The following is a 16,788-nucleotide window of genomic DNA, read 5'->3' as shown; positions in this document are numbered from 1 at the left end:
AACTTTCCACAAAGCATTAGCTTCAGCCACGGATTAGCATGAACAACAGAAGCTATTCCTAAAAATTATAACCATCGTGGGTTTTTGGCTGCATCTGTTTGCTGCATTCTGCATATACTTTAGCCTCTATTATTCATTCTCTGTTTTACTGCTAGCAGCTGAGGTTGCATTTATTCATTCACAAAGATATAGCAGTAGTTCAACTCAGTGCTGCAAGTTCATTAGCGTTCTGTTGAGTGTATGTGTGTGTGTGTGAGTATCTCTACAGATCTTCCTGACACAGGCCACCCCTGCTGCATTGCTGATGGCCCTTGCGGTTTTGGAGCTGAACTGACTGCAGTGTTGTGGCCTGGAGACTCAGATAAAGTCCTGCTCTTGCGTTGAACTTTACTCTCGGATAGCACTAGGGCTCGTCCCCTTTATCACCTCTTATATTACGCATTAATATTTATAGAGGAATAAAATACCAATACAACCCCTCCCCAATTTCGCTCTTCTTCTAAAGGCTGCTGACAGTCACGCATGATCACTCTCAGAGTTCACAGCAGGTGAAAATGGCACACACACTCCAGCATGTTGCTATAAAGTTTACCACCTCTACTGTCCATCCTTATATTGCCACAATGCTGACATCAGCACAATACATTCGACCTCTACTGTATGTTCCTGTCGTAACATTTTTTGTTTAATGGGTTTTTTTTCTCTTTTTTTTTTGAGGAAGTCTCTCCAGGTATTTCCTGGCTCAACTGTTCACATATAATATTGTTCCCCTAAAGACATGGTATTATTAGTCTGTCTCAGAATGGGGTTAACACTTTGGAAATAATGCTGACATGGTGAAACCCCACTGTAATCTGAAACTAACGAGTGAGAGAGGACAGAACGACAGCGAGAGAGACAGTGAATGAGATGAATGGACCCACCCACCCACACACACACACACACACACACACACACACACACACACACACACACACACACACACACACACACACACACACACACACACACACACACACACACACACACACACACACACACACACACACACACACACACACACACACACACACACACTCCTGGGTTGTGACCTGAAGTTGAGACTTCCTCGCTGAAAGGACCAGCTTGTTGGGCTTTATACAGACTTCTTAAATTTAATCAAATTTTCAACGTTTAGTGAGTATGTGCTCACAGACACAGTGTGTAACTTCTGCACCATTAGCGACAGAGTTTGTTAGATGTGAGAAGTGGAGTGGAGTTGCATTATTTTGGCTTTAGTGAAGAGAGGGTTTTGTATAGCCGGAATGCTTTCAAAAGATACCACTACTTAATGAGGGTAACACATAATAAATAAGATCTTTTTAAAAACCACTTTGATTTTACAAAAAATATAAAATAAATCATTAATATTAAATGTTAATTATATAAATATATATATTACAAATATATATATATATATATATATATATATATATATATATATATATATATATATATATATATATATATATATTTATTGATTGATTGATTTGTTTGTTTGCTGTTGTCCAATTTCTGTCACTCCTCCTCTCCACTCACATTGAGTCTTAATACTTGCACCAAACCAATTTGCCATCTTTTTGATTCAGTTGCCCATCGTAGCAACACTGAGTCAACCAATGATTTTGAGGATGGACTTTTTGTTTGACTGACCAATGGGAGATGGTACAAAGCCACTAAGTGGACATGGTGATGGAAAAAATAAGAGATTATTACCTCATAATAAATTATACCTCAATGCGTTTGCATTCGCTCACAAAGGTATCACATTCCACAGAGAAACTCTGCATTCTCACACAAAATAACTGAAATATATATTTTTTCTTCCCACTACATATTATTTCCATCACAACAGATTTGCGAGAGTTTATTGGAAATGTTAATAATTTCGTTTGGTGTCACTAGATGTGTGGAAATTACCCACTGCGGCTTAAAGGAAAAGGGAGAACAAGAAGTCAACTGAATATAGCTATAGGAGCTATAGATTTATAAAAGCAGCAGCTGAGATATTTTTGAGAGTGGCCCAGGCCACAAACATCATCCCCTTAAGCTCTATAACCCGTTATAGATGGATTTAGCAACCCTCAATCACACAACACCACAAAACCAACTTTCCTTCTCCACTAAATACCAGAGAAGAGAGGATGTAACTGCTCAACACACTCTTTCTGAGGCTGAATCTAGGGATGAAATATGCTAAAACAGATTTGCTAAAAGAGTTGCGCCACTTTATGTATGCGGTAATTCAGGAGTGAAACTGCTTCTTATTCACTAACCATCTACAATCCAGTTTCCCCAGGCTCTAACTGTGTTAGTATAGTTCTCCACCATGAATATTTACAAAATCACTTCAAGCTATTGCCGCCTGCAGAAAACAATTTAGTTTAAACAAGATATTTGAGTTTCTAGTGATCGTGGCAGCAGCAATCCATCCGATGATGGTCAAATAATATGAAAATAGCTATAGATCCAGATGTGCTGTGCAGCCGAGAACACTGTCAGTATTTAAAGAGCCGATTCAGGTGTCTGCATTGCTGTAGTGATGTTGTACAGTAAAGTATGCCAGATTGCAGTAGTCTGCTGAATCCTCCACAGCCTAGAGCTGGACTGGAAGGTGAGGAATCGTGCTGAATTCAGAACTATTTTTTGGGTGTGCTTGAGCCATTATCATAATTTCCTTGTCATGTGTTAAACAACTAAAATGCAGACTAAAACGACACTGGCCGCAATTCCCTCCTGAGTGCTGATGGTGCAATGTGAGGAAAGAGGGGTCACTTTAGCTCTGCCCTTGAGTGGCATGTGGTAGCCACGGGAGAAATCACATTTGATTAAAAAAATTAAAGCCTTGCCAAAATTACAGAATGCTGACATACTTTATTCTTCACCACCTATAGCGGTTTTGCTGCGACGAGCCACACACACTCACACACCCACACACTCACACATTTCCCTCTATTGCTCTCAGTATCACCTGGAGGTGTTATTGCTGGACTGGTTACATCTTGTGTGTAAGGCTTTTCGGTGCAGTGCATACAGGCTTACTGAGATCAATAATGTCCCGTCCAATACAGGGCTCAACAATAAGAATGGTCTGGTGGCCCGGGGCAAGTGAGACTCTTTAGGTGCCCTATTAGGCCAGTGCAGACTTGTCAAAATGTCTTGCATTCATTAATCATGTATTGTGTTTTGATTTTTTGTGTAAAAAACAGCTTAGTATATTTTGTGGAAACTTGCTACTTGTTGTCAGGATTGAAATAGAAATCTTTTGTAACATTATAAATTACTTTACTTTTTAATTGTCTCTTTGGACCAATTCAATGCTTCCTTGCTGATTAAAAGTATTAATTTATAAAAGCAAAATCTTACAGGCCGCAAACTTTTTAATTAATTAATTGATAATAATTTAGCTGTTAATTTTTGTCGAGGGGCAAGTGAAAATTACGAGCCTGGCCGCCTTATTGTTAAGCCCTGCAATATAAGCCCAACAATATAATGTTCTCAATCCATCATCTGAGCAGTCAGTCAGTCTGTGACCCCTTAAAAAAGCATTTTCAGCCTTCCATGGAGTTGTGCAGACAGTTTAGAAGAGTCTTCCGTCATCCATTCGTTCATTTCACACTGCATGAGTCTGGAGAGACTGCCTTGTATATTTATATTCCTTTCTTTAACCTATCTCAGCTTTTATTTTCTAGCTCGGTCACTGGATTAGTTTTCAAGCCTCTCTACCCATCCATCTTTTCCCATTTTCCTTCTATCTCGCTGTCTCTCTCATAAACGTGAAACACAGTGCTGTCACCCTGCCCCAACTACATTACTAACACTGGGGAGAGCGTTGTGTGTGTGTGAGAGCATTACTTATCCAAGACCAACCCCAGATCTGTCAAAACCACAGTTCACTGTGACCCACTCAACAATCTCTCTGTCTGTCCTTTTTCCACCTATAAGAATAGAAATGAATCTAATCTGTCAGTCCTGCCCTTCTCTTAAACTAAAACTAACGTTGACACATTCTAAAAAGTGCACTTAAAACCTCTTTATAGAAAAGAAAACTCCTTTGCGAATCTGTCCGCAGCTCGCTGTCTGTTCATCAAAGATTTCCCAGCGCCCCTCTCTGTCCTCTAGTCACACCTGCATGCCTGGTTTGCTCAGGTCCCCATTGCCATGGTTACCCCCTCCTCCCCCTCCTCCACATCCCGCCCCTCGAATGACTGTCTCCTCCTCATCGTCGCTGTCGAGCTCCTCGCTCTTCCTCTTGCTGTACCGCTCGTACAGAACCATGAGCACGCCCATCACCCATGCCGACACTGTCCCGGCGCTGAAGATGACGAAGCCAATGGCGATGAAGAACAGGTAGTCCCAGTAACCCAATCCCTGGTGGCATTCTGACCGCAGCTGCATGCCCACCTCCGCCAGACGCTGACCCAGCATGTCCGGGGGACCCTGGCACACCGTCTGCCCCTCATCTAGACAGGGAGAGAGACGAGTGGATGGGTGAGGATGAGTGCAGGAATAAAACAAACAAACAACAACAATGTATATATATATTAGAGGTGTAACGATAGACGTATTCGTATTGAACTGCTTTCGGTTCAGTACGTATTACGAACCGAACGGTTCGTTGGACCATTTTTCCTGCCGACCAAATTAGTAAAATTGCAAATGTAGGCAAATGTGTCAAGCGTGCTCATAATGTAAGAGACGCTGGCGGGACCACAACATTGCCCAACATCAAATGGCAAACGGAATGAAAGCGGAAACAAAACTGCGCTACTCTTTATTTTGTGCTTCGCGGACCGTTTATCAGTTTGGACCAATGCAGCGCGAGCCAATCTTGATCAAGCGGCACTGTTTCTACACAGCGCTAAGAGATCCAGTAAAGAAAGCATTTGAATTCGCCTCAGAAGTAATAACATCGCTGCGAGATCTAGTGAGAAGCATTCACATTTCTCCGTTATTTACGTATCAAACTGCGCTGACGTGGAAACCAGAAACATTGTGACATTGTGAACCGAACCGCAACACCGGTGTATCGTATCGAACCGAACCGCGACACCAGTGTATCGTATCGAACCGAACTGCGACATCAGTGTATCGTATCGAACCGAACCGCGACACCAGTGTATCGCATCGAACCGAACCGTGACACCAGTGTATCGTATCGAACCGAACTGCGACATCAGTGTATCGTATCGAACCGAACCGCGACACCAGTGTATCGTATCGAACCGAACCGCGACATCAGTGTATCGCATCGAACCGAACCGCGACACCAGTGTATCGTATCGAACCGAACCGTGACACCAGTGTATCGTATCGAACCGAACCGCGACACCAGTGTATCGTATCGAACCGAACCGCGACACCAGTGTATCGTATCGAACCGAACCGCGACATCAGTGTATCGCATCGAACCGAACCGCGACACCAGTGTATCGCATCGAACCGAACCGTGACACCAGTGTATCGTATCGAACCGAACCGCGACACCAGTGTATCGTATCGAACCGAACCGCGACACCAGTGTATCGTATCGAACCGAACCGTGACACCAGTGTATCGCATCGAACCGAACCGCGACACCAGTGTATCGCATCGAACCGAACCGTGACACCAGTGTATCGTATCGAACCGAACCGTGACACCAGTGTATCGCATCGAACCGCGACACCAGTGTATCGTATCGAACCGAACTGCGACACCAGTGTATCGTATCGAACCGAACCGCGACACCAGTGTATCGTATCGAACCGAACCGCGACACCAGTGTATCGAACCGAACCGCGACACCAGTGTATCGTATCGAACCGAACCGCGACACCAGTGTATCGTATCGAACCGAACCGCGACACCAGTGTATCGAACCGAACCGCGACACCAGTGTATCGTATCGAACCGAACCGTGACACCAGTGTATCGTATCGAACCGAACCGCGACATCAGTGTATCGTATCGAACCGAACCGCGACACCAGTGTATCGCATCGAACCGAACCGTGACACCAGTGTATCGTATCGAACCGAACCGCGACACCAGTGTATCGTATTGAACCGAACCGTGACACCAGTGTATCGTATCGAACCGAACCGTGACACCAGTGTATCGTATAGAACCGAACCGCGACACCAGTGTATCGTATTGAACCAAACCGTGAATTTTGTACCGTTGCACCCCTAATATATATACATAGGCCTATATATATATGTATATATTATATATATATATATATATATATATATATATATATATATATATATATATATATATACACATATATATATATATTTCTATTTCAAATAAATGCTGTTCTTTTGAGCTTTAACTTACAAAATATTAAGAGGTTTTCAATATTGATAATAAGAAGAAACGTTTCGGTATCTCTTTATAATAACTGCACGCTATTAATCATTAGTTAAGCATTAGTAAACAGTTAGTTCATCACTTATAAATCATTATTATACATTAATAAGCAGTTTATAAATACAGCTGTAAATGCTTTATTCTTGATTTATAAGCATATATCTATAATGTGTTTAATAATTGTATTGTCATACTTTATTAATGATCAATTTATAATTTCTAAATGAAGTAGCATTATTTACAAACCAGTTATTTGGGAGTTGTCAGTGATTCATAAGATCAATTGTAAGTGAATGTAGTTATAAAGCATTTAGTTGTAGTCGGATAACAATTTCAGTTAACTAATACTAATACTACTAATACTCTACTAATACTCGAATGAGAGTTCGTTTTTTTCAGGTGCAACGTTACTTAAAGTCAACAGAATGTGTTAAAGGGACCATCAAAATAAAGTGAAACCAATTACAGTCCTTAAAATATTATTAATATAGTAAATGTATTACTATTAATAATATTACATATTTAAATATTTTAGAAAGTGTCCTGCTAAATCTTAACCAACAAGAGCATGTTTTTTATTAAACACACTCAAGTTCTGTTTATTATCTCTGATACAATTTTATCCTCTCTGTGTCTTTTTCTTACACTCATAAAAGCAAAAAATGGCACACGCACGCACGCACGCATGCACACACACACACACATGCACACACACACACACACACACACACACACACACACACACACACACACACACACACACACACACACACACACACACACACACACACACACACACACACACACACACACACACACACACACACACCCTCCAGCAGTGACCCTGAGGAAGAAGCAGGTCAGTAATCATCATCCCCATCTTAAAGCCTGAGCCCAACAGAGCATCAGCCTGTCAGCTCAACATATCAGCCTGACAGAATGATCCACAAACACACTCTCAACGAGACTGAGGCTGGCCACAAATGCACTTCTGTGATCTTCAGCAGTTTCTCATTACACACAGTGGATGACCAGCTAACAGGGAACGTTCTCAGAACTTCCCCAACATTCTGGCAAGTTATGAACAAACGTTTCCATTAACATTAATATAAAAACGTAAAAAGCACAGTTAACTAATGTTAACAAGATTTTAACAAGGTATTAGTTAATGTTGACATTAAAAAAGATTAATAAATGCTGTATAAGTGCAGTTCATTATTAGGTCATGTTATCTAATGTAGTTAACTAATTAACCTTATCGTAAAGTCTTACCGAACTTTTGAAAGTAGCGTTCCCATAATGTTTGCAAAATGATAAAAAGCAATGTTCCCTTAATGCTTGCATAACCACAAATTTTTTTTCTTGGATGTTTTAAATAACTTAATGGGAACATGAGCAAAATGTTCACAATGTTCATCATATATATATATTAGCTTGGTACTTCCTAAAACAAATCACAAAAAGAAAGATAAAGAAGTCTATTTTCTTCATGTCCTTCGCCTTTTTGACATTTCAATAAATATCTTTTTGTCCCCAAAGATAATAATAAATGCCTGTTGGTTTGACAGTGTGAGTTGTTAGGAGAAATGTCACTTCACCTTTAATCAAAAAGCACTTTGTCAAGCATTCCATGACATAGAAGAGAGTGTGAAAGAATAGAGCCGGCAATAAATCACCCCTGGGTTAGATTGTCCTAAAGAGTTCTGCATTCAGCAGAGATTTAATGAACACCTTGACCACAGCCAAATTATCAAATGACTGAAATTTACAGAAATGTCAGAAAGTTTTTAGTGCTGAACGTTCTTAAAGGAACACTCCACTTAAAGTGGAGTGTTCCTTTAAAGGATCCTATTTTTACCCACTGGATTTACATGACTTTTTTACCTGACAATTTCTACCTGATAAAATATTTAAAATCTCGTCATAGCTATAATGTATGTTCTTTATAACAAATACCCATGGAATTTTAAGATTATTAATTTACATTACTTTTCCAAGTCTAGAAATTACTTTTTAAATGATGCTTCCCTTTCGAAGGTGACTCACTCTCCCAGTTTTAATCTAGATTAAAGACGCATCTCTTTAGCCAAACATTCACATAATGCATCTCATAACCTTATAGTTATATCAGATCAAATGCGCATGATTTCCTTGCTTAATGTTATGAACAGCAACATTTGATAATGTTTGACTCGTGTTCAACAGAGAAGTGTGGAAAAGACCGCCTGGTGCTAAAGACAGGGATTACAGGTAACTAATCTTTCAAACAGGCAAAAATAGCAGACCGACATTATGCAAGTCATTATGATGATTAGTGTGTCCCATACCCTTGTGAACTGGGCCAGGAACAACCACCTGCCCCAGCAGAGACAGTGTGACCTCTGGGCTTTATTTGCTGTCAAGCCGGTCTCCTACTCCAGCCATATGAGCCATGAGTTAATATCAGCACAAACAAGACAAATGTGGAACTATTTGAGGCGCGCTGTGTGGCTTTATATCAGCCACATGCCGTCTTCAATTGAATGCTCTGTGGAGGTATTTAAACTTGGTCACTTGTGTTTTTAAAGATTAGATAGTTCTGAAAAAAATATGAAAAGTCTGAACTTTGAATGCCCGTTCGACATGCAATTAAGGTACGTGTTTAGGGCAAAAGGATAACATTAACAGCCCTGATAACACATTTTTGCACATAAAAATAAATAAAAATATGAGCTACTATTAATCTCTCCATAACCCCTATAGACTTGCACCTGTACTGTCAACAGTTTTAGGTTTATTTTATTATTTTATACACTACTGATCAAAGGTTGGGGTCAGTAAAGCTTGTTTAATTTTTTTTTTTTTGGAAAGAAGTCTTTTTCCCCAAAGCTTAATTTATTTGATCAAAAATACAATAAAAACAGTAATATGTTTTAAAATGTAATTTATTCCTGTGATGTTAAAGCTGAATTTTCAGCATCATTACCTTCAAAATCTTAAAAAACAACATTTAAATTGACTTTTTTTCCTAACAATGTAAGTCTTTACTGTCACTTTTGAACAATTTAATGCATACTTGCTGAATAAAATAATTTATTTAAAAAAAAATATATATATATATATAATATACAATATAAATTATATTGACCCCAAACTTTTGAAGTAGTGTATTAGTTTATTCTGTGTCAACTCAACCAGAGGTCCCCGGCTCAAATTTCTGATTTTGTTAATATTTTTCTGTACAAAGACAAACATAAATAGCGATGAAAGCCACAATTTTAAATGCCACAGATGTATATTTATGAGTAATCCACTATTTCGTAGAGGGGGGTCAAAATGACAATTTTCACATGAGATTTGGAGCCAAATTAGAGGGGGCTAAAAATGATTTTGGAAAGATAGCAGCATCATTATTTTCTTTTTACACAGAGATTGGTAGGTGTTTCAGTGAACTATGTTGACTTTAGCAATCTTTGTTGCATTATATGCCAACAATGACTGTTCAAAAATGACAAAAAGCACTTCTTCTGTTCTTTTGTCTCAAGTTTGCATGATTGTAACTCAAGAAGCATTAAAGATATCTTAATATCCTTTTAGATTCTGGTTCTTAACAAACTTTCCTTTTGGTATCTTCATCTTCAAGGTCCTATAGGATTCAATCCCCGAGATATGGAGATCTAAATGGGTCTCCATGAGTAAATTGGTCAATTGTACACATTTCCAGTGGTCAAAAGCCAAATGTGGGTCACTTTTATTTTTTCTCTTTGTAAAAATAAAATAATGATGCTGTCATCTCTCAAAAGTAATTTTTACACCCCTGTAAATTGGCTCCAAATGTCATTTTCACCCCCCCCCCCCCCCCCCCCCCCCCTCTACAAAATAGTGGATTGCTCCTTATACATCTGTGACATTTCATATTATGCCTTTCATCACTATTTATGTTTGTCTTTCTACAGAAAAAATATGAACAAAATTGTTTAAAAAGCCGGGGAAGTTTCCGAAATTTGGATGATTTGACATTGACACTACATGCCATTATTATTGTTGTTGTTGTTTTTGTTCATACTAATAGTAATTCATTATTATTTTTTTATATGGCAACTGAATCCAGAACATTCCTTCAGACCACAAATATTAGATATATTTGCCAAAATGTTATAAATAGCTTCCATGTTAAAAACATATGTTACAGGCCATGACATCTCCCAATTAGTTCTATAACATAAATACTGTCTTCCTATTAGCACATGGCTGCTCGAGGAGCTTGTACATCTCTGCTCAGTCACGCATGAATATGTGTTGATTTAGGCAATCATAAGACTTGAGTTCATACTGACAGGACATTAGATTGCACGAGCGTATGCACAAGAGCTATATTTGGCTGTGTTTCAGGCACATGAACTAGGGCTGATATGGTTTGGTCTGCGCTGTGGTGACAGAAATTAATGTGTTTCTTTGTGCTGCATGGATCAAAGATTAACGCAGAAAGCATTTGCAACGGACAAACCACGATGCAAAGAGAATGTGATAAGGAACGTACCTCAACGCCCTCAAATGTTTCTTTCTCTTACACACACAAACACACACACACACACGCACGCACGCACGCACGCACACACACACGCACACACACACACACACACACACACACACACACACACCTTTTAAACCCTTGCCAAAAGTATGACCTTACATTACATCCCAGACTAGAGGGGTTTCTGTGTGTGAGGACAAATCACTCAATTATCAAAAGTCCCATAACCATAACTCTGTAATTTATGTGTAATCTGTCCTCCTCCCTCTATGATTAGCCTTTCTTCCTTGGTCTTTTTACCTCTCTCGATTCATCCTTCTTTCCTTGAGGGCATATTAGCTCAAAACACGGTCTCTTGCGTCATTCCTTGTCATCATCTCTGACACACATGCTGAAAGAGGGCGATTGCTCAGAATGTGTCATTACAGAGATAATCTCACTGTGCCCACCATCAATTTACCCACAAGCCACCATTTCCCCTTACCCCAAAGGTATAGCAATTTTTCTTGTTGTTTGAGATTGGACATTATTACAGCTGTGTAAAAAAAAGAGCAAAGCTCTGTAGACTTCATAAACGGTACATGTGAAAGAGGAGAGACTATAACACACACGGGTTTTCATATTTTATGGGGACTTTCCATAGAATTAATGGTTTTTATCCTGTACAAACTGTATATTATATCCCCTTTCACTAACCCTAGCCATCACAGAAAACTTTCTGCATTACTCTGTGATTTATAAGCCGTTTTCCTCATGGGGATAAAAAAAGGATTTTGGATATTACCATCATTACTATCTTTGTGGGGACATTTTGACCACAAAACATAGGGTACACCTGAACCGCACACACACACACACACGCACACACACATGCGCACGCACACACACACACACACACGCACGCAATTTTTTTTTATAATCTTTCCAACCCCAAAACTTTTAAACTCTTTTGCCTTGGGATCACCTTGCAACCACGAAAAACATCCTAGCAACCACATAAAAACGAAACACCTTTTGTTAACAACAGTCTAGCATCGGGGAGATACTTTTGCAATGCCAAGCTCAACTCTTTAAAAAATTAAGATTTCTATAGAATCTAAGGAAGCGGAATCATCAGCATGCGGTGTTAACCTGAAGCCTGTTCTTTAACGCCCCGCCAGGTTCTTGGAGCAAAAACAACAGGGTAGCAACAGCGCTGCTCTACTGAGTCAGAGTCTGTGTGACACTCGGGCAGAGGGGGAACTATTTTAGTGGAACACCCTGCATGGGTCTAATAGCAGTCAGATAAACCTGAACAGAGAGTGACATCTTGCCTCGTCGTACTGCTTCAGTCATCTCTAGTAATTATGGTCTGGGAAAGGGGTCACTCCCGGCAACGCCGCCAGGGACAGTCCTGTCAGATATGCCTCCTTCAAATGACCTGGACACCGCTAGGGTAAATAGAGCTGCAAATTGGAGTTTGAACATCGTGTGAAAGCACTGTCTGTCTGTCCATCTATCCCGTTTCATATAGCTGCATACTCAAACGCAAATAAATACTCGAGTAAAGGTTTTATTTCTCAGAATTTGCTAAAAAAAATACTCATTCATACTAAAACGTAATATAATAATAAATGATCGCAGTTGCTATTTGCACTTTGTGAAATTACAATAGCAGTATTTTCTTAGCATGTAGTAAATAGTTGATACTATTTTCAGTAAGTGTAAATGGTGTTAGATGCTATTTTCATTAAGTGTAAATGGTATTAGATGCTATTTTCAGTATAAATTACAAAGTTGCTTGGGGGCATAAAACATTTATGAGTATCACAAAGTTTCTGTGGGGACACAAAATATTTGCGATTAATCACAAAGTTTCTTGGGGAGTGCAAAACATTTACAATTAATTGCAAAGTTTCTTGGCAGGCACAAAGCATTTACGAGCAATCACAAAGTTGCTTGTGGGGACACAAAACATTTACGATTAATCAAAGTTTCTTAGGGAAGTGCAAACTATTTGCGGTTAATCACAAAGTTCCTTGAGGGGAACAAAACATTTACGAGTAATCACACAGTTACTTGGGGGAGTGCAAAACATTTACGAGTAATGACAAAGTTTCTTAGAGGAATGCAAACCTTTTGTATGCAGACGTATGCAGTGCAAAAGTATGCAAAAGTTTTCCAGTGAAAAAATATTATTTAATTTTTTTTTTTTTTTTTAAATGAACGTATAGTTTCTTAGGGGAACACAAAATTTGTGAACGTTTATCAAGAAATGCTCACTTTTTTCAGGATAATGCATTTTGAATATACTTTTTGGGCTGTAATGACCATGCATATGAAACAGGAATGAACTAAAAGTTACAAAACTCCTATTTGGATTTAAAGCAGCCTTTAACTTCACTAATTGGGCCGGCAGCATCTGAATAAATATAGTACACTTCATATCTCACTTTTTTAAAGCATGCACGCACACAAAAAAAGTTCCCTCTGGGTGCTGGAACCGTTAATTGGTACGGCCATAAAGCGTTCCCTCAGCCTAATTAAATCATTAGTACTTCATTATTAATACCAGAAGGATGTAGTGATGCTAATGTTAATAAGATGCTAAGGCACACACACACACACACACACACACACACACACACACACACACACACACACACACACACACACACACACACACACACACACACACACACACACAGTATCAGAGCAAGATCTGCGGTATCTGTCTGTTCCTACAGGAAACAGTTCACAGATGGCATGCTGTCTACAGGAAGCTTTCATCTTCCTGTTATTTTCATTATTTTTATTATACAGAAACACCTGCTACTATGATAGAAGAAATATAATGGAACATCTGCTGCCATTTTTAAATTCCTGAATGATTAAGTGTCTCAGACAAACGTTATTATCGTGTCTTGTTTTATCATCAGCAGTTCTTTCGAAGACTAACATTTTTAGGTCTCTGAAGCCGTGATGTTTTTTTAGTTTATTTTTATTATTGGACAGTGTTCTATAGAAAGGTGTGCGGGCAGGCCTTGATTTGTGCAGAAAGAGACTGCATAATGTTTTGAGCAGATTTCATTTTGGAGAAGGATGAACGACAGCTGACAAGCAGACAGAGAGGAATGATATTAATAACCACCTGTCTGACAGAAAACCGATGAATCAAGTTCCTTTTCATCAGGGGATTACAACAATAAAAGCTTGAAAAGGTCTCTCGTATGTCATATCATACAATCAACAAATGACAAGTTCACCCAAAGGGATTATTTTCCCGAAAATTAAAAATCTGTCATCATTTAATCACCCTCATGTCATTCCAAGCCTGTATAACTTTCTTTCCTCTGTGGAAAACAAAATAAGATATATTTGGATGAACTATCCCTTTAAAGACTAAACCAAACATTCCCTACTCAGCATTAACGGAAGCACCACAGTCGTGTTAATTGCTGTGAAATATTCAGTTAACTGTCGTGTTTTCAGTGACACTTTTGCTCAAGGTTAGTGTCAATACCGCTGAGTGTGCAGTGCAGAGACTGTCCTGTCACCCTCAATTAAAGAACGCCCCACGGCTTTACCGTGAGTCTTGTCTCAGCTGCTACAACATTTACGCAGAGCTTTCGAATAACACGGGTGGGCACAGAATGCATGCGGGTTATTTTCTCTTACACAGCATTGAGCATTTGCTGTGCTAGTTAAATGTCCAGTTATTTTTCTGTTTCAGAATGTGGACAGTTGATCCTATTTTGTCACTTAAAGCTACACTGTGTAATTTTTTTATTTGATTATTAGCAAAAAAACACTTTGCTCTTTCAAAATGATATGTGCTCATTAATGTATTATTACTTCTACCAACTAACCAAGTATTCTCGTAAGTGTAGAATCTGCCATTTATAATACATACGGGTGAGCTCCTCGAATGGCGGAAGCCATGTTGCGCCTCCATCTTGAAAATACGTTAGCCAAAGTGGGACATACCTGGAAATTCAAGCTTCGCCTTACGCACTTTTACACTCAGTGGCACCGTGACGAATGCGAGGAGGAGATTACTCGCGACTGCCGGCAGATTTGAAATAATACGGCAACCGTAGGAGTTAAAACGCCCTCGAAATGGGAGGGGCTAGAAAGTAATATTGAGTTGGTAGTCATATACAATTTCACCGCTAGATGGGAGAAAATCCTACACAATGTAGCTTTAACAGAAAAAAAAACAAGAAAGTGCAATTAAGTCATTGTATGTATGAATTTTATTTTAATGTATGTTGGAATAAACTAATAGATGGAAATTTTGCATGATCATCTCAGTGTGTTTGTTTGCTGCTACGACCAACGTCTACTGACTAGCCAATAAAAATGCAACATGAAATGGTATATTGTGGTATATCACAATGTATACTGTGGTATATCAATGTGACATGACGTTAAAACTTAAAACTACTTACCCCAAGTACGATTTACAAAATTGGCATGCTAGGATGGCCTCTTTTCCCTAGCCATTACCGTGTCCATATACTATACTCTTTCAGCTCACAAAAAAAAACACAATTGGCAAAGTGCGAATGATGTTGCTCTATTGTTTACTACTAGTGAATGATGATGACGTTTTATTCTTCTATACTAACTTGTGTCGTAGCATACGATTTGTCATCATCGTAAAGTCTACATCCATGTTGTGCCCAAGTTTATCAAATCCATGTCGTATAGTGTGATTTGTAATGATCTTATAGGATCGTACAGTCTGTAGCAGGCATAACATTGATGTTCCTCTGGGATCTCAGAGAGAGTGAAAAACATACACAGTTCAATGCTTATTTAAATTTGCTTCAGGAAATATGACATCATCCAAAACATGAATCACAAATTTCTTGGTGCCTCTGTGGCTTTCATGACTAAATCCATAATTAATTTTCCATGGTAGTCCAATCTGGTTTATTGCTAATTTTTTTGCATATTGTTCAGAAAGACGGATGGGGTTTATCCAGTTAAAAAAGCTTTGAAGGGACACCAGCATGCTAGTGACCAGTACCCAACAGACAACGTGTGCTTGTTTCTTCAACAAGACCTTACGGCTGTCAAATACCAGATGCCTGTCGACTGGGTCCTGCCAAGCACTGCGTGGCACAGAGAGAGATATAATAACTTTTGACAGGACTCAACCGCACCTGTTTGTGGCTTGTGAACTGTGCTCAAATATATTAAAACCTTCAATTTATTTCTTCCATTAAATTACTCATTAAATTTCATGGGCACACTTTTTTGAGCCATTCGCCTCAAGGTCTTTTCACACTTTTAAAGTATTTTCTTCCCTATTGTGACCTATCTGAGTGAACCGGCTTATCAAACAAATGTAGGCCGGAGCTTGATTTTTTCCATGGGGAATTGATTGGATGGTGGTGGTTTAGTAAACACTAAGAGCCCTATCATACACGTAGCGCAATGTGGCGCCAGGCATGGCGCAAATGTCCTTTGCTAGTTCCAGCCCGACGCAGTTATCATTTTCACGTCCTGCACCACGTTGTTTAAATAGCAAATGCATTTGCACCCATCTGTGCGCCCATGGGCATGCTGGTCTGAAAACGAAGTGTGTTCAGGCACATTGTTGGCGTGTTGCTATTTCTGTCAGGACCACTATCGTCAAATATGATTAACAATTAGCATACAGTATGGATTGCCGGTATGGTTCCGTTCTGAGTGAGAACTCCCTGCGCACCCATGCAGCCTAGCATGGATAAGAGCAGGGAGAGCAGCAATACCCCCCCTTGGGGTAAACAGAACAGAACCAACATGAATGTACATGCAAATATATTTAATTCAAGATTTTAAAGTACAACATAATTCGAGAATTTATTCTGATTCAAGGGGAATCAGAATGCCAAATCCTGACTGGGCGA

General features: G+C 39.3%; 1 protein-coding gene across 1 annotated transcript in view; it reads right to left on the bottom strand.

Annotated features, from left to right (window-relative positions):
* Positions 1–2,895: 2,895 nt before the first annotated feature.
* The window catches only part of lrrc52 (leucine rich repeat containing 52), a 32,197-nt gene continuing 18,304 nt past the window's right edge, over positions 2,896–16,788 (bottom strand). The window contains exon 2 of the mRNA XM_079584060.1: positions 2,896–4,502. Coding sequence (XP_079440186.1) covers positions 4,162–4,502 — 341 coding nt within the window. The 3' untranslated portion in view covers positions 2,896–4,161. The remainder of the gene's footprint in view (positions 4,503–16,788) is intronic.

Source organism: Phoxinus phoxinus (assembly GCF_949152265.1).
Source record: "Phoxinus phoxinus genome assembly, chromosome: 16".
Lineage (NCBI taxonomy): Eukaryota > Metazoa > Chordata > Actinopteri > Cypriniformes > Leuciscidae > Phoxinus > Phoxinus phoxinus.
This window is presented reverse-complemented; position numbering and strand designations above follow the sequence as displayed.